We start from the raw sequence: 24532 nt of genomic DNA on the forward strand, positions 1-24532 counted from the left end.
TTGTCACGCCGAAGACCCGATTCTTACATGGGCCGTGATATAGGAGGGCTGGGGTAGCCCAGTAGTTACATCGTTCACTCATCAGGCCGAAGACTCGCGTTCGATTCCCTTATGGGTACATTTTGAATTCCATTCCTGGTATATCCCCCAGTGATATTGCTGGGATATTGCTAAAAGCGGTGAAGAGCCATATACGGGCCACTCTTTAACCGTGTGAGCACAGAAAGGTCAGCTAACATCTCGAGTTAGTGGATCATGAAAGCGTTATCCTGAATAAATACTCAAAAAGGGTGACAATTTACAATTTTATTACAAATCGTTACATATTCTCCTTGCATGGCTACATACTGTGCAATAGTTAGAACAGTTTTGCAATGGCATGAAAATGAAACGTTAACAGATCTAGCTGGCGATTCTAATTGGCTCGTGACCATTTTGGCAGGTCACGTGATTCGTCATCGTTGTAATGTACCGGTGTGTAGGAAATTTCAACCCCGGCTGACAAAATATCCTGGACAAAATAATTTATGGCTGAAAATGCACAAGCTATGCCATGTCGCTGACAACTTGAAAGAATGAAATCTAATGACACTCAAGAAAGGAACATGTTATTTACACAGATTGAAGAAGCATACAACCTCTCGATGATAAATCACGTGATAAGCACGACCAGAAACTTCATGAGATGTACTAGATAAGGGCAGGTAAGCGAGACAGCACAGCCCCCATCAGGAAAATCATCAAGTCCGGTGATTACCCGCGTGTCTAATTTGATTGACTGCAATACCATGTGTGGCGTTTTCACTGAAACTAGGTCATCTGTATGAAATTGACAACTTTTGGCATCTGACGATGAGTTTTCTGTTTTCAAAAATATTTTTGCTCATCTTTTTTATATTTTGGCATTATTTATCTAAAATAAGACGAAAATATGAATATATCACGATGTTATGAGTGTGCTGGTATGACATATTTCTAATTTTGTGCCATATCATTCAGAATATATACGCCGTATGTTATAGTTTCAAAAGTGAACTTTCGGAGTTATCGCCCATGTCGTGCAGTCCTAATTGTCCACCAACTAGAGCCCTCCTTGGACTTGTATTACATCAATATCTTCCTATGAATTAGGAACCATAGTAAAGTCTTAAAAGAAAAACAAAACAGATAACATTATCCAATAAATAGATTCATGAATAAGTTCAATAAACTATTTCAAATTCAACTAAATACATACGAATATAAATAAAATAAAATCATATTCACGTGGCTGAACCTATAGATCAGCTTTGGACAAATAGTCTAGAATAACTGTGAAAGACCTTAGAAATGATTATGTACAACATCTGCCGTATGTAAACCCTCAGAGATTTCGGGATCCAAATATTTCGCAAACAACAACAGATATTTAAAACGTCGTATAGGTCAGTCATTTTGTAAAAGGGATGCCAGCCCACCTCAATCCCCGGCAAGACGTAAACCAGAGAAGGAGATGTGGAATTAAATAATTATTAAACGCTGAACCAGCAAATACTTATGTTTGAAGATCAACGCATATACTAGAGACAGATGAATATGAGATATGTAACTTTTCATTTTCCAGATACACTGATCAACAACTGGTGTTTTAGAATGATTGGCAACGTGATGTAAACGCATTATGTCCTTTTTGAACTTATCTCAGAATCTATGGAACTCGAAATAAACACCACAAAAGCGAGACATTCAATGATGTACTTACCACAGTAATAATGCCGTATTCTATGCAGTGAATTGTTATCCTTGCTGGCAACGTTAACACAGATGAACATGGTATACACAATCTCAATATTATAGACTTGTTTATGTTTTTCTATGAAATGAAAACGACAGTCAGTAGGGTCCGTTGTTAAACTCACACGTACAATAAGGATTGCATTAAACCTTTCCTTTTGGACCCTGCGTAAACTACAACTATTTACAGGAAAGTAAAGGCATTGATATACACTCACTAGTTAATTTAGCTAGAAAGGCTAGATAATTCAGTTTCAAATTATGACGTGGTTTCAGTGGTATGTACATACGTAATAATATTTCTCTTAGAATTTACAAGGTCATTAAGAGGATGTCCGAGAAGTACTTTCGTATGATGGGAACTTTATAAAATCACCATGACAACAAGATGAGGATAAAAACAACACTGAGACCATAAACAAACAAGAGTCAACAGATGTCAATACATTATCAGAATTCAAGACAATATATTCACATTTCGCAGCTGGTATTCGAGACAGTTCAGCCCGGAACCTGGTTATACTATGTTGAATTCAGCCTTTACCTTCCTCGACGGCAGAATGACTCTCTTGGCATAAGGTTCAAACTGGTTTCCTGTCTACAATGGTTTAGCACAAGGCTCGCTGCGAGTAGATGCAGGAGTTACCAGTCGACAGTGTCGCGTGATCAAAATTATTACCCATGACTAGACTAAACAATGTTATTCTTCGCTCAGAATTCCACGCGTGGGTCACAATTAATATCCCTGTTGGGAGCTAATCCCAATTTGTAACTGAGTCACATTTTAGTGTATATCCGTGTTATTTGGAAGCTGTAGACGTACCTGAACCAGATGAAGGCGTATGCTCTCTTTCGATCTGGGCTGACGAAGGCGACAGCACTGCCCCAACCATGTCTAACACTATAAATCTATTGAATCATACCAGAGCCATGTTCCAAGTCAGGAGAATCAAACCAAGATCTTTGTCGTGCTCATGAGCAATATTTGACCATGTTAAAGGTGCACGATCTGGGCTGATTATGAAGGCGACTTTGCCCCGAACATGGGTCTACTAGTAACGTAACATGACAACCTCGTCTAGGTGGAGGTTGTCCTCCTTTCCCGGGTCTAACGTACGTTCCCTCTCATATTTAGTATGTAGAAAGCACTCTTGATTCCTTCCTGAAACATTCCGATAGTCATTTTTATCCAAATTCCATAGTCCTTAATGAAATGTAGGCTACCCAATAATGTCATCTGCTGTGTTAACCACACATATATTGCCAGTCACAGAAATAGAACTAAAATGTGACAAAGATTTCAGCTTTTCATGAAGTGGGGCCTATTGGGGATACAGCGTGGTCCCTACCATGGATTCCACCATCTCATCACGATCAGGACAACGGAACAGTTTCCTGTCATCAAAAAGTCGTGTCATCATATTCAGTTCCTCCGACACCACATTTCGTCAAGTCAAAACACGTTTCTATTTGCTTTGGAGTAGTGACCATAGCTCTTTCTAAAACAACAGAAATGGTAAATGAAGATACAAAATACACTTCCAGGGCTGGTAAGTGAGACAGCATGGCCCTAGAGGTAATGATGTGTCTACAAATGACAACTTCTGGCAGATATTAATGACAGGGTTAATTTCGTTCAGGGCTGGTAAGTGAGACAGCATGGCCCCAAACGAAAGAACCTGTCACCAAAATCCATGTCAATAATATTAGAGGTTCACGAGACATAATGCCCATCCAGGGCTAGTAAACGAGACAGCATAGCCCTGAAAGAGAAAAATGTTCGGAGATTCTTTCTTTACAAACGTTACTGATACATGGTCTCACTCTGGGCATGTAAGTGAGACAGCAAAGCCCTGAACAAGAACATGTATCCTAAAATCTGCTATAGCCCCTACTCGCATCAAAACCTATGAAACATCACAATGCTTTAGGGTTTAGGATGAGACAGCAAAACCCTTAAGGTGATGTTTCAGTTCATCGGCCTCGGACATATTCGTACCTGTCGATTGAGGACAAAAGCACAAATGTGTCTATAAATAACAACTGGTCATGGGTGATTCACGATCCAAGTTTGTCATCATACGACTGTTGGACAAGAAAATATGGGAACCGAAATATAAAAAGAAGGACGATACTAGATATATCAGTTTGAATGGAAACGGGTAAGTAACACTCATGGGTACGTAAGTAAATAAGCCCTTTTCCCAAAGGAAGGGTATATTTATTTACCGCACAAAATGTTCCTCTTTTCATAATTCAACGTTGATGATATGGACATAAACAAACACATTGGAGGACAAACTTGACCAACTAAATTTTGGCACATTTAGCACGTTTAGTATAGGAACAACTACGAACTTACACGGCATGACGGACAATTCCAGTTACATGTACATGTTTGGGGCTAGTAAGCAAAACAACACATCCCTTATCGTGAGTGGGTATTACACACCAGCTCGACCAAGACCAGCAGTAATATGGAGAGCATTAAATCATTACACATGAGTATATGAAACGATCAAAGCGATGTAATGAAGTTTTCGTACTGGACCTCTGTTTCTGACAAGGTCATTTGGGATGACATATGCAATGAAGGAAGTATAATGGTGATTTTCTGAATATAGTAGAATACCCACACATTGTAACATATTGTGACAATCATGTTTTACATTTCACTGCGCTACATATGAAACATAGCCATCTAACAATACAACAAGTTAAATGAACACCTCCAATATGCTTCTTTATGTATAAACATTACAATAACAAGTACATTTCCAAACAGCAAACACCGCCATTTTGATGCAACAATGTTGAAATGGCATGAAATGGCGAATGGTTAAGAGAAGGCTTCGTTTACAGTCAACAAATTTCGGTTTAGATGAAACCCTTGGGCAATTTCACTCTCGTATCATCTCAACAATATTTACGTGATGAGGCCTGATTGTTAAAAATCTTATGGGACATACGCCCATGTGTCTGCGAGTCTGCCCTGTCGTCACGAGGCCATCATCCAGAAGTATACAATACAATTTAGTATCATCATCTAAACGAAAAAGAACGACAAATATATTCCACATGACAACAGTGGAATTACAAGTAATGTAATACCCAGTCCCATATCTCCAGAAATCTTCAATAATGGGAAATACATATGATACGGAAATTCCCGTTTTCTTCCGATTGTTGGCAGTTTGAAAATCACGTCAACATTCCTAACAAGGAAATATTCGGCAAGACGAAATTTCCCGAGTATTCCGGCAAGTTCCGATGCACAGATCCGAGTATTCATGCTTACTTGTGTCCTGGTTTAAAAGATACGGAAGGGCCCGATCTTCCTTCATGACTGTCTTCACCGCGACTTCTTTCCTCCATCGTCAATGCCATAGCCTCGGCACTGTTCGTAGACTCTTCGGGAGTTTTCGACATCTCATGCTCGTGCTCCGAATGATCGTGATGATGGCGATGCTTGTGATGAAACGCTTGAAGAGAAAAACGACGATGCGTCTGTTTCCTTCCCCCTCTTCTCTTAGAAATGTGTGGGTTGTCCTTCCGCATGGCTTTAGTTTTGTATATTTGAAGTTGTGTATATAATCGCTTGAGTTCCGCCTAAAAATGAGAAAGCCAAATTAAAAATATTGCAGTCACTGCTATCAGGTCATCAGTAGGTACTTTACGTTGTTATTGGATGTGCCGTCTGATTGCTTGAGAAACTATTTCAGCCTGTGAATATTGGTTCTTATATATTTTCCAGCACCGAATATAGAGAAATCATCCTACACCAAGTATCTTGTGTCACACTTTTGTTCAGGTCTGACAAAAAATATTTTTGAGACCATAATTTGTATTGTCTAAAACATAATTATGTTATTCACACTACGCCAGTTCGTCGTTTATCCATAATACCAACCCGGATGTCTTCGGGGTCCATCTCAGCAAGACTTATCTCCCCTACATCAACGTCCCCGTTGGAGGAAATGCCCACGTTGAGCTTCATGGTCTCTGGAGCAATGCTGTCCTGCACGTCTGACTGTGAGTACGCTCTATTCCGCATGTGGTCATCGTCTAATGGTCGATGTGCATACCACAACTGAAACACATATCCAGCAGTTAGTGTAATACTGGGCATACATCATAAACGGTAACGTCCGCCAGTTGGACTAGATGTTGGATACATACTTAATTAAAACATCCATATACTCCAGTTAACTCTGAACATACAGCTAAAACAGCCATGTACTCTAGTTATGGCCAGCAGTTCGTTGTTCATCTGGAGATTAACAGAGATTATATATAGGTCGTTTAGTTGTCAATCTGGACAAATAGCGGAAACAGATTATATGTACACCGTTTGCTAATCTACACAAATAGCTGAAACAGAGATGATATATACATTGTTGAGCTGTTAATGTGGACCAGTAGCTGCAATGGAGATTATATGAACATTGTTTAGTTATTAATCTGGACAAATAGCGGAAACATATATAATAATTATATATGGATTGTTTAGTTGTTAATGTACAAATAGCGGGAACGGATTTATATGTACATCGTTTAGTTGTTCATCTGGACAAATAGTTGAAACAAAGATTATATGTACATCGTTTAGTTGTTCATCTGGACAAATAGTTGAAACAAAGATTATATGTACATCGTTTAGTTGTTCATCTGGACAAATAGTTGAAACAAAGATTATATGTACATCGTTTAGTTGTTCATCTGGACCGAGAGCTGAAACAGACATGGCATGCATATCAATCAGTTGATATTCTGGTCATATCACTGAAGGAGACGGGGCATGCATATCAATCAGCTGATAATCTGCACATATTGCTGAAACAGACACGGCATGCATACCAGTCAGTTGATACTCTGGTCATGATATTGCTCGAACAGCAGTTACAATATACACCTGTCAGTGCATAATCACGGCTGAAACAATAGGAAACAGACATTAGTTGATGATTAGTCACATGACAATTGTAGTCAACATGCAAACACGTCAGCTCACAGCTGAAACAAACAGGCATGATTTATACATCATGTTGATATTAATCTGTAACAAAATGCTATTTTGACAATGATACATGGTCACAACTTGTGAAATGTTCGTTTTTCAGCACAAATGTACACATCAGTCTATATCGATATAAACGATTGGATTTGTAGATATATTTGATAATTAGCTCCTTGTTCATTTTCGTTACAAAACTATATAATTAAAAGTTTGAACTATTATTGTAAGATATTAGTAAACCAGTACTTTGCATCTAAACTAGCACTCCTTAAATTCTTTATATGCTATCATAGAGTATTTATCACTTACTCTACAAGATCTACATCACCTCTTAATGGCATCACTTCCCGTTATATTAGCGGATTATCCTTGTTGTCTTCAGTGTTTATATACTTTTTTACAAGCACAATGCGGTCCTCCCTTACAACTGACTCCACAATGCCTGCCAAACGCCATATTACAAACCGATGTACATATTCGGAATACAACTTGACTGTTGAGCCACTGATCTGCACAACCATGTGAGCAAAGTGAAAAATGTGATCAGACACATTTGTGCCTGTTGCATACAAGAGAAAGTTGTGTTTGTGAGAGAGCCAGATAACTAGACAGTGATATAACTATATTGGATTATCTTCCAGTTCACTCGGCGTAGAATGAGTACACTGTGTGGTCGTGTGTGGTCATTCAGAAACAACCACTGCTTGCTATTACAGTAACGTCGTGTGGTCGTGTGTGGTCATTCAAAATCAGTTGCTGCTTCCTGTAACAGTAACGTTGTGTGGTCGTGTGTGGTCATTCAGAAACAACCACTGCTTGCTATTACAGTAACATCGTGTGGTCGTGTGTGGTCATTCAAAATCAGTTGCTGCTTCCTGTTACAGTAACGTCATGTGGTCGTGTGTGGTCATTCAAAATCAGTTGCTGCTTCCTGTAACAGTAACATAGTGTGGTCGTGTGTGGTCATTCAAAATCAGTTGCTGCTTCCTATAACAGTAACGTCATGTGGTCGTGTGTGGTCATTCAAAATCAGTTGCTGCTTCCTGTAACAGTAACGTCGTGTGGTCGTGTGTGGCCATTCAAAATCAGTTGCTGCTTCCTGTTACAGTAACGTCGTGTGGTCGTGTGTGGTCATTCAGAAACAACCACTGCTTGCTATTACAGTAACGTCGTGTGGTCGTGTGTGGTCATTCAGAAACAACCACTGCTTGCTATTACAGTAACATCGTGTGGTCGTGTGTGGTCATTCAAAATCAGTTGCTGCTTCCTATAACAGTAACGTCGTGTGGTCGTGTGTGGTCATTCAAAATCAGTTGCTGCTTCCTGTAACAGTAACGTCGTGGTCGTGTGTGGTCATTCAAAATCAGTTGCTGCTTCCTGTTACAGTAACGTCGTGTGGTCGTGTGTGGTCATTCAGAAACAACCACTGCTTGCTATTACAGTAACATCGTGTGGTCGTGTGTGGTCATTCAAAATCAGTTGCTGCTTCCTATAACAGTAACGTCGTGTAGTCGTGTGTGGTCATTCAAAATCAGTTGCTGCTTCCTGCTACAGTAACGTCGTGTGGTCGTGTGTGGTCATTCAAAATCAGTTGTTGCTTCCTGTAACAGTAACGTCATGTGGTTGTGTGTGGTCATTCAAAATCAGTTGCTGCTTCCTATAACAGTAACGTCGTGTGGTCGTGTGTGGTCATTCAAAATCAGTTGCTGCTTCCTGTAACAGTAACGTCATGTGGTCTTGTGTGGTCATTCATAATCAGTTGCTGCTTCCTATAACAGTAACGTCATGTGGTCGTGTGTGAACATTGCTGCTTGTTGTTACAGTAACGTCGTGTGGTCGTGTGTGGTCATTCAAAATCAGTTGCTGCTTCCTGTAACAGTAACGTCATGTGGTCTTGTGTGGTCATTCAAAATCAGTTGCTGCTTCCTATAACAGTAACGTCATGTGGTCGTGTGTGGACATTGCTGCTTGTTGTTACAGTAACGTCGTGTGGTCATTCAAAATCAATCACTGGTTGCTGTTATAGCAGCGTAAGAGAAAGAAAGGTTTGGGACTGATCGTAATGCGTAAGTCTTAAGTTGGTGTTCAAGAACGATTGCGCTACAAGTTTGTCTCACCGACTTCTCGAACGTTCACTCAAACACATTTTATTCATGTAGAATGCCAATGTGACACAAAATACGTGTTGTAATAACCAGTAGAGACGCATAGGCCATCGTAAGCAACAGGTCAGGTAGGTACACATGAGCGACATGATCTCTAGAGACAAACATAAGGTACTGAGAACCCTGATTAATGTGGGCAATTTCCGAAATATAGCAGTGTTTTAGTCCCGATAGTACTCATGGAAACGAATAAGAGAACACATGAAAGTACAAGTGTCCTTTCCTTCCTCCCCAGCGCAATACATGTCTGCAGAATACTAGACAAGAATAAAGGAACACTTTTACTTCCATGTGTTATAACTTACTTAAGTGGCAAAAACTTTTCCATATTCACAAGAAACATCTACAGATAGGAGAGATTATTGCATGATTCCGACGGTAGCATAAGCCAGTGTTTAGGATCACTACCTCTATGCTTCTTGAATTTGAAGTAAGAAAATTCAACCAACTTTTGTACAAATAGCAAAGTGTGCCAGGTGCCTTTATACATTCAATTGTCAACAGATGGAGACCAAAGGACATTGTTGAACTTGTACTGAATCAGTACTATTGTCATATTAAACATTAAGAATTAAAAACACTTGGCGGAATGGCGCCACGGTCGAGCAAGACAGATGAACGTTAACAGCACCCGAAACACCCGCCATCCAACAGTACTGGGCAAAACAACTTCCCGATCCGCGATGTTTGTTGTAATCAGTGTGGGTGCTGACTTGACATTATTTGAACAGGAACTGTTTATGTGGACTGAATAATAAATAAATGAAAGCGTACTCACCTTTGGCCCTAATATAAGCAGTAAAACAACGGTGACTGTAAGCTGACAACGCAGAAAGGACATGAGGAACATATAGTCGGGGTGAAGGGTATACCACCACAGATGCCTGCAAGAGAACAGTCGCATGGTCAGTCTACACCTTCGACAATTTAGTCAGGGTCAACACCACTGGTCAACACCGCCTTAGTCTCATCCGGGTCCCATATCTTGCTGGAAAACCAGAGTAGGTTCTCGATGGATATTCTCGGCAATGTATTAGCAGCTGATATCCCCTTGTATTTCAGGAGGGTAATGTGTTAGTCATGACGTTTACCTTTCACAAGGCTCCCCATAGCAATCGTATATCAAGTATCCATCAAAAGTGTAACATAATCACTCTCTTTCGGAAGGGTTCGGGGAATGACTTAAACACCTGGTGTCGTCAAGCCAACGTGTATGATGGAGAAGCTCCGTGGACGATAACGGGTGAGAGGAGTCCGTGCTGCCAGCACAATTAAGTGTTTCCTTGCGATACTATCTGAATAGAAAACTCAAACATTCAGTACTTACTTAAGTATATAAAATATAGTAGAGAAGAAAGCTTCATAGCAGATGGCTACCGAGATACACCTTCTCTCCGAGTAGTCCGAGGGGGCAGATCGCACGCAGTAACAGAGGTAGACACCAAAACACAGAAACAGAAACTCGGCTGAAACACACAAGACCGACATTGTTGGAAATCACACAACCTTATCATGTGACACTGTTCATACGGAAGCTCATCATCGCCGATTAATTAACGCGATCTTACACATTGCAACATTTTCGTCCACGTTTTGTTCAGCAGTCAGCAGTAATCAACTCTATTGAGGCGGTCTGTAAATAATCGAGTATGGACCAGACAATCCAGTGATCAACAGCATGATCATCGTTATACGTAACTGGGATACAATGGATGTGTCAACCATTGTTCGTCCAATTCTGGGTTACGGACATGGGACATGATCCACAAAACGTTCACTGCACGATGCCATTGATAAAGTATGCCTATGATAAAGTATAGTGTAACGAAAGGTCGTAAAGTTACGAACGCTTTATGGATCCGGACGCTGTTCCGCCATACGGAAACACATGCGGGGGATGTCAGTACGTAGTGAGCCTAACTATATTCTCGATATCCAATGTTTGTAAAGTTACCATTTTATTGTACGGGGATCATGAGCAAAGTCAGATCCAAAGTTTTTGTGGTTAATGTGGTTCACGAGATATGAGTCATCATAACACATTGGGGTATAATAGTTGTAAAATAATTGCAGAACATTTGGTACCTCTTGGATAATGGCATCTCCTCAAATAATATCATATAAAGTCTGTTCAGAATGGCATTGAGTGTATTCCCGTCATGAACAGCAAAATATCCGGATTGGTATATTTAGATTTAGACAGGGGACACCCTCACTTTAATCTTTCACAAACATTGTGTTGAGATATTCAAGTTTGCACTTTTTTTCATTATATTGGGAGCTGATACTTGTGTGAGCATACAATATTTAGTTTAAAACATGGGCATCATGTATGAATAGTGAAAACATTAGAATCAGTTATGTCCTTATGATGAAGCCATCTGGAATCGGGTGGGTAGTGTCTCCCAAACATGCTCTTTCAGTAAACATGAATGGGGGGAGTCACTTTAACAAGCTATTGTAGTTTCAAATTGCTTTTTGTGCACTTCTGTTTCTCTCATGTTTCCCCCTGAAGGATGTGATGCCTTTATTGCAGATGTTGCATTTTGGGGGGTACCAAAATAAAAAAAAGTCATATAAAGTGGAGATCGTGAGGCTGGTACACAACAAACCAATTTGCTTAAGGTTGACAGGTTTTATGTAGAAAAATCGAACATAGAAATGTTGCATTTATATCATTGTTGTGGTGAGGCTCAGTGCTTTTTGACATTCCTCTAGTAAGGCGTTTAATGTTCAACGCCAAAAGATGACTTAACGTTTTTCAGTTCAGAGAGAGCGAGTGAGTATGGTTTTACGCCACTTTCAGCAATATTCCAGCAATATCACGCGGGGTACACCAGAAATGGGCTTCACACACACACGCACACGCACACGCACACGCACACGCATGCACACTGTACACTGGTCTTCATCGTGACGTTAACCATTAGCTTACCCAACCCGCCCCTTCAATTCAGAATGGACATAACACTTCCTTGTTCATACGCATGAAAGGTAACAGAATTAGATTTTTTGTCATGAAAACGGTTTAAAGCCCGAAGTGCCATGAAGATACTACGTCCGTATAGAACTGATACATTATGATACAGTATTACAACAGTGTGTGGGTAACTGCACGCTATATTTGTTATGATACGTACTACAACACTACAACATTACTGCCATGTACACTTAATACCTTTAACCTAAATGTTAACAAGTGTTGCGCCCGGTAAGCCTACGGCGACACTTTGTTTACATTAACCACCTGAAGAGTCGCTGAACAGCGAGAGATCTTGTGGGGATATAAAGGAGTTTTTGCAAGAAGAAATATCTGGACTATATATGTAAAACGTTGGAAAGTTCACACGAAAGTTGGCTAATTCTTGTAGTCAAGTGTCGTAGAACTGCTGTCTGTTTTAAATTTAATCCTATTCCTATTATCCTATTATCGTATTTGATGCAGTGAGTAGGGTTCACAGAACAAATGGCATTTTACGCCACTGTTAACACGGGTTTGACCCAGTTTCACACATGAGTGGCATAACGAACAACGATGCTTTGCGATGCCACGCCTGGTGGGTATGACCGTCCAGCAACATTCCGCCGTATCTTACGAGCATCACGTATCGGATACACACACTGCAAACGTGACGTCAAATTGCCAGCGATGACTTACAAAGCTCTATGACGTAATCCCACCAATGTGACTTGCACATGGTGTAGCTGAGTTGGTCCTCTGTCTTGCCCACGGCCAGGAGGGTGGCGTTCTCGGACAAGTGGTCCACGTTGACTGCCGTCCATGCTGCCATGTAGCCTATGACCACGATGATGATGACGGTCAGGTACTTCAACAAGTCTTTGTCCCTCACGTGCACTCGATGGGCTTTTCGGGACTGGAATTCTGCTAATATTCTGTAAAGATAGTACATATCGTATCAATACATGTTCTTAACTGCACTTTTGTGCTTTTGAGACACTGTGTTGAACGTTTTACAAACGTGGAACGTTAGAATAAAGATATTGGATGACAAACAGGAAATCACCTTTGTGTCTCTTTAGTAGTATTTATATCAAATATATCCATGGCCGCTGGAAAAGTGTTCATTTCCTGTTGTATATTTGAACTTGTGTTGATCAACTTGTTATGACAAAAAACTCCACTCTGATTAGATTCATCGTATAAGCTCTTGAATCGCCTGAATCCAAACTCCAAACTGGACTCCCGAAAAAAATATTATCACCACTACCGCAATGCTTACTTACACACTATGGTCAAGTGGGACAGAGACACGTCAATGTAAATATCATTTATGTATGTATCATACGGCAATGTAAAACTTATGTCAACAACAGCCGTATCACTCCGTTACCGGTGTACATCAACTCTCCGCTACCAGTGTACATCAACTCTGTTTTGAACAATTTCGATGTGGTCAACATAGTTCATGCAGGGCGTATATACATTTCCAACTTGCAATAGTAAAACTGTTGAATGGAGAATCTGTTTTATTCTCCAGCCTACATAGGACAGTATGAGCAATTGCACTACCCGTGTGTTCTCCACGCTCTTGTCTGTTTGTGTGTTTCATAATATTCCATATCACGTGACCACGGGTTTCCGCACTAAACATTAAAAACCAAGAAGAATGTGCATTACATAAGTGATTCTAAACTACAAACAAATCAAGCCTCTGTGCAATCGATGATTCCTGTGAGGGTAATTCAGCCATGCACATCTTGCAAGCTCTGTTTATATCGATCGCATCCAGTGCCTATTGAAACACCTGTTTCTTATAATCATGCCGTGGTAAATATTTTACAGCCATGGAATATACCTGTTTTCCGAAGACAAACTGCGCTTAAACCATTTCTATAAATATCCACACACGTTTCTGTGGTCTGTTGACAGCTATTTATCGACTGGTTTCGCCTCACTCTCCGTTCAGCTACGTTTATCAATGGCCGACCGTCGGAGACTTATAGACAGATCCCAAAATAGTTCAGAGAAACTAAATTTAGCTCATTTACGTCAGAGTAAAGCGAGAAAAATCATTGAAGAAGGTCGCCTTAAGGAAAGATATTTGTTTCATTAAAGGTTGGACATGAACAATTCTAAGGCGCAATATGAAGTTCATTTGCTCACTGACCGAGGTAAGGTCCTTTTCCCACTGCTTATAGCTCAAGCTGTGATGCATTTCCCATTTTGACGTTACCGTAGAAAATGCCACAACGACTGAATGGCTAAGATTTTGACCTGCTTTAATTTGCACTGCGGAGTTTTAAAGTGCTTTGCCCATTCTGTTTTATAGTACAGATACCGACTGAGTGGATTGTGTTCTAACATATATCGTATTTGCGTCACAACGTGGAAATGTCCATTATGCTGGCAGATCGAGTCTCCTTACTCTGGCCAGCCTGAGATTTCAACTTTCAACCGTAGATCCTATATCAAAACCTATTGAAGTTTGTCGCTCTTGCTACGATTGCACTGATGGTACCACCTGTACATCTCTGTCCAGCAGTGAGTAAATTTAGTTTTGCCTCACCTATGTCATTATCATTGTGTTTCCGTTCATTGCAAGACGCCTTCACAGACTCTGTGGAATTTAGAAGGCGACGGTCCTTGTGGAACCCACCATCACAAGATTCTTGGGCACCAAGAGAACATTTTCTGCTCAATACATTGAAGCGACTATACACTTAAGCGTTGATCGAACACGCTATATGTGCAAGCCATACGGTATTCAATAATTCTTTGGTTCAAATACATATCAAACTCGAATTACATTGTTCGCTCAAATAACTTAATTAATTTACATTTAAAATATATAATACATGATACATGATGAAAGATTTTAGTCATCTGTTACTTTAATCCATGTTTCAATCTAATTATGTATAAACTGATATTAATAATATTTGACTGTATAATTGTAAAACCAATCGTCAATAAAAGACGGAGTTTTTAGTATATCAGTTCCTCCTAGATTCCGAGGCATATTCTTAAGAATTCTGCGGCAAATTTAAGCAAATTCTGCACCCTATTTTTCAATATTCTACAAATAATCTCGGTTTTCAAAATGATCGATTTTGAGAGCGTAATTGCAGTGTCAAATTCATCTCATATTATTTGAAAGATGCCTAAAACTTGCTTTATTAATAAAGTATCTTAAATCATGATTATTTTGAAAATGTTGTCACAACACATATGTCAGACCATTTTATGCGTAACCAACCCTACTTTTGACATTAACTCTACTTTTCGTTTCGGCTGACAGTCAGTTTTCACTGTTTTTAGAAAAAGCAACTTCCGCGGCAGAAAAGTGGCAAATGCTGCAGGGATTCTGCACGAAAATGCGTTTTCCGCGGACCAGACGTTTTTATCTGCATGACAAGGTAAATTCCGCGATTTTTTCTTTAACCGCGGAATAGCGGAATCCAGGAGGGACTGGTATATGCAGTCAGATCTTTAACCATATCCCGGATGCTCCATATCCAGAGTGAGTGAGATGGTTTAAAATCACTCCAACAAGTATTTCAGTCACTGAATCACTGGGGTTTGTGATTTTATTCTTACTTTGATGTTGACAGACCATGGGTGAGCGCATTAAACTCTTCACAAATTACTCAGTGTTAAACCAATGGACCATATGGTCTATCACGCTCTACAAAGCGGTACGAGGTCATGACAGACATTTTAATAAAACTATAATATGGAGTGTCAGGATGACTTCTCTTCTGGAGAATGCTTCATATATAATGCTGATTGTTTTGCGTCTTTAGATTCACGTGAGTGTGCGGGTGAGTGAGTGAAGACAGTTAAGGACACACGTGCACGTTTTTTCTTTATTCACGGTAATGCGACGCCTCGATACAGATTCTTGCATCCTTGTCAAGCAGGTATCTGAATAAAGAAGTTGTTCATCTATAACATTTGTCGTTATTTAACTTTCCAACTTCTGAAAATGCCACTAATGTCTCAAAACATGAGTGCAGTTCTATTGCTGGCACTGATTTACATAGACTACTGACATACACCAATAAGGGCACACAACAATTATCCTACCTGTATACTTTTAATACTAGGGCTCCATACACTATAGCAAATCCACACTCTCTAAACCAAGGAACCATTATACATGTTAGCGTCGTAGGTTCGAAGTACTGTATTACCACCTGAAACAGAGATAAAAACATCATTATTACAGCTTATTCATAAAAATATGTCTCACCATTTGTCACTGATTGAAATATAGTGAGAATGTGAGTAAAGCAACACTGAAAATGCATATCCAAGTCACAATAACGCTTTGGTGCATTCCTGTCCATCGTGATAACACGACCACTCATATTACCATCGATAACATTCTAGTTTGCAAAACAATGATGATGATGATGATGATGATGATGATGATGATGATGATGAGCACTAACTGACTGTAGACTACCATCAACGAAACCCAGGAATACCGTAGCTCTGCTGCCCACATAATGGTATAATTGTCTACAAACGGATCAACTCAAAGACAGTTGTATAATGAGGTAACTCGAGATTAAAGATGTCGTTTATGCAACAGATTACACGTAAGTCTTTCTTTATTTATTTCAATTTCAACATCCATTTACATGACGGAAAACACAATGCGTCCTCGTAAACAAACAGGCTGGTGGCACTATGTAAACACGACTCCAGTATACAGGTATTGGGCGTACACCGTTCGTGATGGAATGGTTTATGATTGGAAAGCAGCTGTGTGCTCTGGGCTGGAAGCTGATGTTGGATAATGGTCACATGACATGCAACTCTCACAAACAAAGAGACCCAATGCTGAGTTGGTTTTCTGATGAACAGTACTGTGAATGACTTAACATGAGAGTAATAGTGTAGTATCCTTGACATCACATGTGAACAATACGGTGGTATCAATCATTTAACATGTGGACAATACTATGGTATTATTGACTTAACATGTGAATAATACTGTGGTATTAATGACTTAACGTGTGTATAATATTGTCGTATCAGTGACTTAACATTTGAAGAATACTGCATCATCAATGACTTCACACGTGAATACTACTGTGATATCAATGACTTAACATCGGCAATAATAGTGTGGTATCTATCACTTAACATACCAAATCATATTATTATATTCTATCTGCGTCAGTGAATTCACATTTCAGGCATTTCCTATGATTTACCTGAGCAACTAAAGCGAGTGGGTGTTTCGAGAGACATATCTTCCCACAAATGATGAAGCTGACATAATCTCCAATGCAATGCGCATCTTGTGATGGCATTGTGAATTTGTAAAACCGCCGGGAACTGTCGACATACGTTCAGAGGAACTAAGTGAATAGTTTTCCCACTTCATTCACATTTAAGGAGTAAATGACGAAAAGATGTTTTTCATGTTTTCACGTTTACATGTTATCGTGAGGTCATTCTTTGTAGGTAAGTGATTTTCATCGTCCTTTATTTCAGTATGAGTTGGCCACAGACCTGTGCGTATATGCATATGATAATGTACAAATGAGAGTGTGCCGATGGACGTTGAGTGAATTGCACTTTGTTAACCGTTTGTAAAATTCCCTTGTGAGTCATTGTTGTTAGGTCTTTGTATATTTGCCAAACGCAAGAGTATAACTTTGCTATTTATGTTTGTACTTTGAGATGATAGAAACAAGTATTCTTGGGTGTATATATTGGAGTAAGTAATGAATTAATGAGGGCAAGTTGGAAGTGCTGTGTGTGTGTGCGCGCGCCCGCCTCTGTGAGCCTATTCCTACAATATCACAGGAGAGGGAGAGACAGATGAGCTACACTCGTGAAAGTCACGCTTTTATCTGAACCATTGACTTTAACCCACATGATATTCCAACTCATAGAAATAAATCATAATGTAAATACGTATCATGAATTAATTATCATTATTATTACCTAACTATTCAGTGAGAAGAATAGTTTTTACTGTGACTCTGTCGCTTGAAGTACACCCACAAGGCTTTATGTTAGTAACATTTCTGTTTGTGTAATGACATGGTACATTTAGTAGTTACCATATAAGTTTGTCTCGCGTATTGCTGTTTTGAGATAGTACAATATTATCTGTTTCATGGCTGAACATGGCATTTAATAGACAGGATGTTGATTAAGTTCAAAGCAGGAACACCTGTGCCATAGACACAAGTTTTCATTGAATGTGTCACCGCCCTGTTCCTCTTCTTCAGATGTTTGGGGCGACGGGCTAGCCTAGTGGTTCAAGCGTCCACTCGTCGCACTCAAGACCTGGATTCAATTCCCCACATGACTACAATGTTTGAAGCCCATTCTGGTGTCCGCTGTCGTGATATTGATGGAATATTGGTAAATGTGGTGTAAAACCATACCCACTCACTCTTCAGATGTTTTAGGAATTATGTTTTACTTCAACGTTTTATCATACGTTTTGAACAAAAGTCATTTACATGGATCGTAGGTATTTGCGCTCACGACACATGGTGTAACTCCCTGTTCCAACCTTTGTACAGATTATAGCAAAGGCCCCTTCACACTTATTTTGAATTGACAGGAATGAAGGAGAATCAGCCAGATGAAAAAAAAAAATTCCAAAATTCGAACCGAATTCGGAAGGGAATGTCAAAGTAAACATTTTTTTTCAAACTTTATGAGACTCTAAAATGCTATCAGTCGCTTCAGTGACAGGTGGACACGTTTTTGTGCGATTCGGCCACGTTCTGATGATGTATTCAAGGGTGTTCCAGGTACATTCTAGCTGTATTCCAAGTTCAGTTGAAATATTCCGATACATTGAAACATATTCCTCCTGAAGTCCAGAAGTAATGAAGATACATTCCGAGACCTTTGAGGCGCATTCGAGACATGTTGACAGGATTTTTTTTAAGTGGCGTGTCTTTTCTATTTTTCCTCGAATGTATTCAGAATTCTTAGAATGCAGTTCGAATGCATGAAGAATACTTAGAACGCATGCGCAGTCAGGATAGTTGGAATATAGCTCGAATGCACCTCATATGCCGTTTGATATTTTTGCACTACAAATGTACCAGGAATGTTTTGAACATGTTCCGGCCTATTACAAGAATTGACCCGAATAGTTAGAATGCATTCTGAGTTTATGAATTCCTTTTGAATTTCCAGGAATCTCCAGAATTTTTCATTCCAACATTCCGGTTCTAGTATGAAGGGAGTATTAACAATGCACACTTTCGTTCCCACATTCACATACAAGGGTGGCAGAAACATGTAAGAGATCGGCTCCGCTGGTTGTACGAACGGATAAAAGTGACCGCCTACGGCGAACAGACAAATGTCATGGTAGTTCCAAGGTTAAGGCCGGACACAGCTATCACTTAAGTGCTCATCTCCATGTCTTCAGGGTAACAATTAAGCACTGAACAATCCAGCACAAACCGTATGAATCATTTCGAAGAGGGGACAATTTACATGCACGTCAATGACGCCCTATGTCATACATACCATCTCGTGTTTATTGCATATATTAGACATTAATTCATTAGACAACATGGCGTGTTTCACGCTGCAGTATACATAGGTACGTATTCTGATATGTTAAGAATGAACTAAATGAACTTCAGTGAGCGAGTATGGTTTTCGTCGTGTTTAGCAATATTACAAAAATATCACGGCGGGAATTTTAGAAATGGGCCTCATCAGTGGTATCCACGTGGGCAACTGAACCCGGATTTAGACGTCAAAAGCGAACGCTCTTACCATTCGTCTACGCCACATCCCCGAACGATCTTCATCGTAGGTTTAGCGCAAGCATATGACGAAAAACGACCATAGACACTGAATCCTCACTTCCTGTCAGTTGGAGTTACGAAGTGAGATCTTGTTGATACCTTCAAAGAAACGTGACTATATACTCACTGTTGCGTATAAGAGAAGGGCCCCTACTAATATCATCTCTAGTAAAATCCACATACTGGAGCGCATCACCTGCAAATACAAAGAGTGAGTAAATATAAGATATACATGACATTACCATGAAATAATCACTGAGAGGAACTATCTGCCTGTGTAGTAAATGTACCAGGAAACACCGATGCAATGCCAGTTCTTACCATTTTGCTGAACAAGCGTGAAACCCACAATCAATGAAAGCGGTGCTCGAAATATGTGCATGCTGATACCCATGTTTTGTAAACTACCTGTATTTCAATACGATGATTTTTAATTTAGTTATATGCAGTTCGTAAGACAATTGATCTGTCACGATGAACTTTACCTACTTTCCAAGCAATAAAAACTGATAATATGCATTAACGTTACATAAGGTCGGTAGCAAAACAAAGACATGACCTTCAGTTATTTCCGCAATCAATGACGTCATGACTCGCAACAATAGCTGTGTTTTCGTCCCGATGGCTTTTCGACGTGGGCCATCCTAGTTGACAAGCGTGGGAGGTGTCAGTAGGCACTTAGAAGGAGCAGATCTCGGCTAACATTCAGCTATCCTGTCCCCGTTAATTGTCAACATTAAATCTAAACTTAGGACGTAAATATCACCAGCCAAGTGTTGCCTGAGATAAATCCTGGAACAACTCTCATGTAACGTTTAAAGTTGGACAACGTTTGGCTAATCCATTTGACCTTTAATGTCCGTGAAATATGTTCAAAAGCAATTAATTATGACGTCAATACCAGCATTCCATGCCTCAAATAGTATAAACCTGTCACAGCTGATTTGCCTCTAACCATTAAGCTAGTTCGCATTATAATATTAAAATGTGCCAAATATCCAAAAACATATCACAAGATTTCTGTTCCAGTACAGTATTCCTGAATGAACAGAAAATACATAGTCGCATAAATGATTGTAAAAGATGCATGCTTGTCGTGTATTCGAAAAGAACTACGAAAGCATGAAAAGTATGGTTTACAGACATTACATTATGAATATTAATATGTCCACATATATACATCTGAAATATCTCATCAGCATGTGTACCTCATATTTTGTGACACGAAAACAGTGACCGAACCCTGTCTTCCCCAATAGGGGCAAAAAGAGTAACCTGCCAATAGTGATACCGATAATGTTTTCATAGGACGCACAATGTCAAACCCTGTCATAAAGTAAATACGTTAACAATGAGGTCTATGTATTGTTTCAGCAGACTGTACTATGTTCATAACGACTTATGTGTCATGTCAATAGTGATGTCTATACTATGTCAATGATATTGTATGTCAGTGATGATATCGGGAATATGTCAGTTATAAGGTTGGTGATATGTCAATAATGACATCGTTAATATGTCAATAATGATGTCGTTAATATGTCAATAATGGTGTCGTTAATATGTCAATAATGGTGTCGTTAATATGTCAATAATGGTGTTGGTAATATGTGAACAAGAATATATGTACTATATCAGTAATTATGCATGTACTACCTGACGTACTATATAATTGTGTTCGCAATATATCAACAAAGATGCCTGTAATATGTCAACAAAAAAACTGTAATATGTCAACAAACATGCCTTCAATATGTCAGTAATGATGCGTGTTCTATGTCACCAATGACGTTAGTAATGATACCTCTACTATGTCAACAAATATGCCGGCAGTACGTCAACAATGATGTTGGTAACATCACAATAATGATGTCTGTATTATGTCAACAATGATGTTGGTAACATCACAACAATGATGTCTGTACTATGTCAGCAATGATGTTGGTAACATCACGACAATGATATCTGTACTATGTCAACAAACATGCCTTTAATATGTCAATAATGATGAGTGTTCTATGTCAACAATGACGTTAGTAATGATACCTCTACTATGTCAAGAAATATGTCGGCAGTACGTAAACAAAACAATATTAGTAACATCACAACAATGATGTCTGTACTATGTCAACAATGATGTTGCTAACATCACAATAATGATGACACTGATACCCGTACTATGTCTACAATCATGTTTGTACTATGTCGACATTGATACATGTACTATGTCAACAATGATACTTGTACTATATCACCAAGGATACGTGTACTATATCAACAATGACATTTGTACTATGTCAACAATGATGTCTGTACTATGTCAACAATGATGTCTGTACTATGTCAACAATGATGTCAGTATTATGTCATCAGTGATACCTGTACTATGTCAACAATGATACCTGTACTATGTCAACAATGTCACCTGTACTATGTCCACAATGACACCTGTACTATGTCAACAATGATACCTGTACTATGTCCACAATGATACCTGTACTTTGTCAACAATGATACCTGTACTATGTCAACAATGATACCTGTACTTTGTCAACAATGATACCTGTACTTTGTCAACAATGATACCTGTACTATGTCAACAATGATATGTGTACTATGTCCACAATGATACCTGTACTATGTCAACAATGATACCTGTACTATGTCAACAATGATACCTGTACTATGTCAACAATGATACTTGTACTATGTCCACAATGATACCTGTACATTGTCAACAATGATACCTGTACTATGTCAACAATGATACCTCTACTATGTCCACAATGATACCTGTACTATGTCAGCAATGATATGTGTACTATGTCCACAATGATACCTGTACTATGTCAACAATGATACATGTACTATGTCAACAATGATACCTGTACTATGTCAACAATGATACCTGTACTATCTCCACAATGATACCTGTACTTTGTCAACAATGATACCTGTACTATGTCAACAATGATATGTGTACTATGTCCACAATGATACCTGTACTATGTCAACAATGATACCTGTACTATGTCAACAATGATACCTGTACTATGTCAACAATGATACTTGTACTATGTCCACAATGATACCTGTACATTGTCAACAATGATACCTGTACTATGTCAACAATGATACCTCTACTATGTCCACAATGATACCTGTACTATGTCAGCAATGATATGTGTACTATGTCCACAATGATACCTGTACTATGTCAACAATGATACGTGTACTATGTCAACAATGATACCTGTACTATGTCAACAATGATACCTGTACTATCTCCACAATGATACCTGTACTTTGTCAACAATGATACCTGTACTATGTCAACAATGATACCTGTACTATGTCCACAATGATACCTGTACTATGTCCACAATGATACCTGTACTTTGTCAACAATGATACCTGTACTATGTCAACAATGACACCTGTACTTTGTCAACAATGACACATATACTATGTCAACAATGGAGCATGTACTATGTCCACAATAATACCTGTACTATGTCCACAATGATACCTGTACTATGTCCACAATGATACCTCTACTATGTCCACAATGATACCTGTACTATGTCCACAATGATACCTGTACTATGTCAACAATGATACCTGTACTATGTCAACAATGATACCTGTACTTTGTCAACAATGACACCTGTACTATGTCAACAATGATACGTGTACTATGTCAACAATGATGTCCGTACTATGTCAACAATGATACCTGTACTATGTCATCAGTGATACCTGTGCTATGTCAACAATGACACCTGTACTATGTCATCAGTGATACCTGTGCTATGTCAACAATGATACCTGTACTATGTCAACAATGATGCCTGTACTTTGTCAACAAAGTATACCTGTACTATGTCCACAATGATACCTCTACTATGTCCACAATGATACCTGTACTATGTCCACAATGATACCTGTACTATGTCAACAATGATACCTGTACTATGTCAACAATGATACCTGTACTTTGTCAACAATGACACCTGTACTATGTCAACAATGATACGTGTACTATGTCAACAATGATGTCCGTACTATGTCAACAATGATACCTGTACTATGTCATCAGTGATACCTGTGCTATGTCAACAATGACACCTGTACTATGTCATCAGTGATACCTGTGCTATGTCAACAATGATACCTGTACTATGTCAACAATGATGCCTGTACTTTGTCAACAAAGTATACCTGTACTATGTCAACAATGATGTCTGTACTTTGTCAACAATGATACCTGTACTATGGCCACAATGATACCTGTACTATATCAACAATGATACCTGTACTATGTCAACAATGATACCTGTACTATGTCAGCAATGATGTCAGTATTATGTCATCAGTGATATCTGTACTATGTCAACAATGATACATGTACTATGTCCACAATGATGTTTGCACTACATCAACAATGATACCTGTACTATGTCAACAATGATACCTGTACTATGTCATCAGTGATACCTGTGCTATGTCAACAATGACACCTGTACTATGTCATCAGTGATACCTGTGCTATGTCAACAATGATACCTGTACTATGTCAACAATGATGCCTGTACTTTGTCAACAAAGTATACCTGTACTATGTCAACAATGATGTCTGTACTTTGTCAACAATGATACCTGTACTATGGCCACAATGATACCTGTACTATATCAACAATGATACCTGTACTATGTCAACAATGATACCTGTACTATGTCAGCAATGATGTCAGTATTATGTCATCAGTGATATCTGTACTATGTCAACAATGATGCATGTACTATG

At 39.1% G+C, this 24532-nt stretch overlaps 1 protein-coding gene across 1 annotated transcript in view; it reads right to left on the reverse strand.

Annotated features, from left to right (window-relative positions):
- Window positions 1–291: 291 nt before the first annotated feature.
- LOC137298045 (metabotropic glycine receptor-like) overlaps window positions 292–24532 on the reverse strand; it is a 71951-nt gene continuing 47710 nt past the window's right edge. Inside the window, exons 4-10 of the mRNA XM_067830086.1 lie at window positions 19853–19921; window positions 16004–16113; window positions 12614–12849; window positions 10283–10421; window positions 9734–9839; window positions 5684–5863; window positions 292–5382 (exon numbers count right to left, since the gene is read on the reverse strand). Coding sequence (XP_067686187.1) covers window positions 5068–5382; window positions 5684–5863; window positions 9734–9839; window positions 10283–10421; window positions 12614–12849; window positions 16004–16113; window positions 19853–19921 — 1155 coding nt within the window. The 3' untranslated portion in view covers window positions 292–5067. The remainder of the gene's footprint in view (window positions 5383–5683; window positions 5864–9733; window positions 9840–10282; window positions 10422–12613; window positions 12850–16003; window positions 16114–19852; window positions 19922–24532) is intronic.

This window comes from Haliotis asinina, chromosome 10 (assembly GCF_037392515.1).
Source record: "Haliotis asinina isolate JCU_RB_2024 chromosome 10, JCU_Hal_asi_v2, whole genome shotgun sequence".
Lineage (NCBI taxonomy): Eukaryota > Metazoa > Mollusca > Gastropoda > Lepetellida > Haliotidae > Haliotis > Haliotis asinina.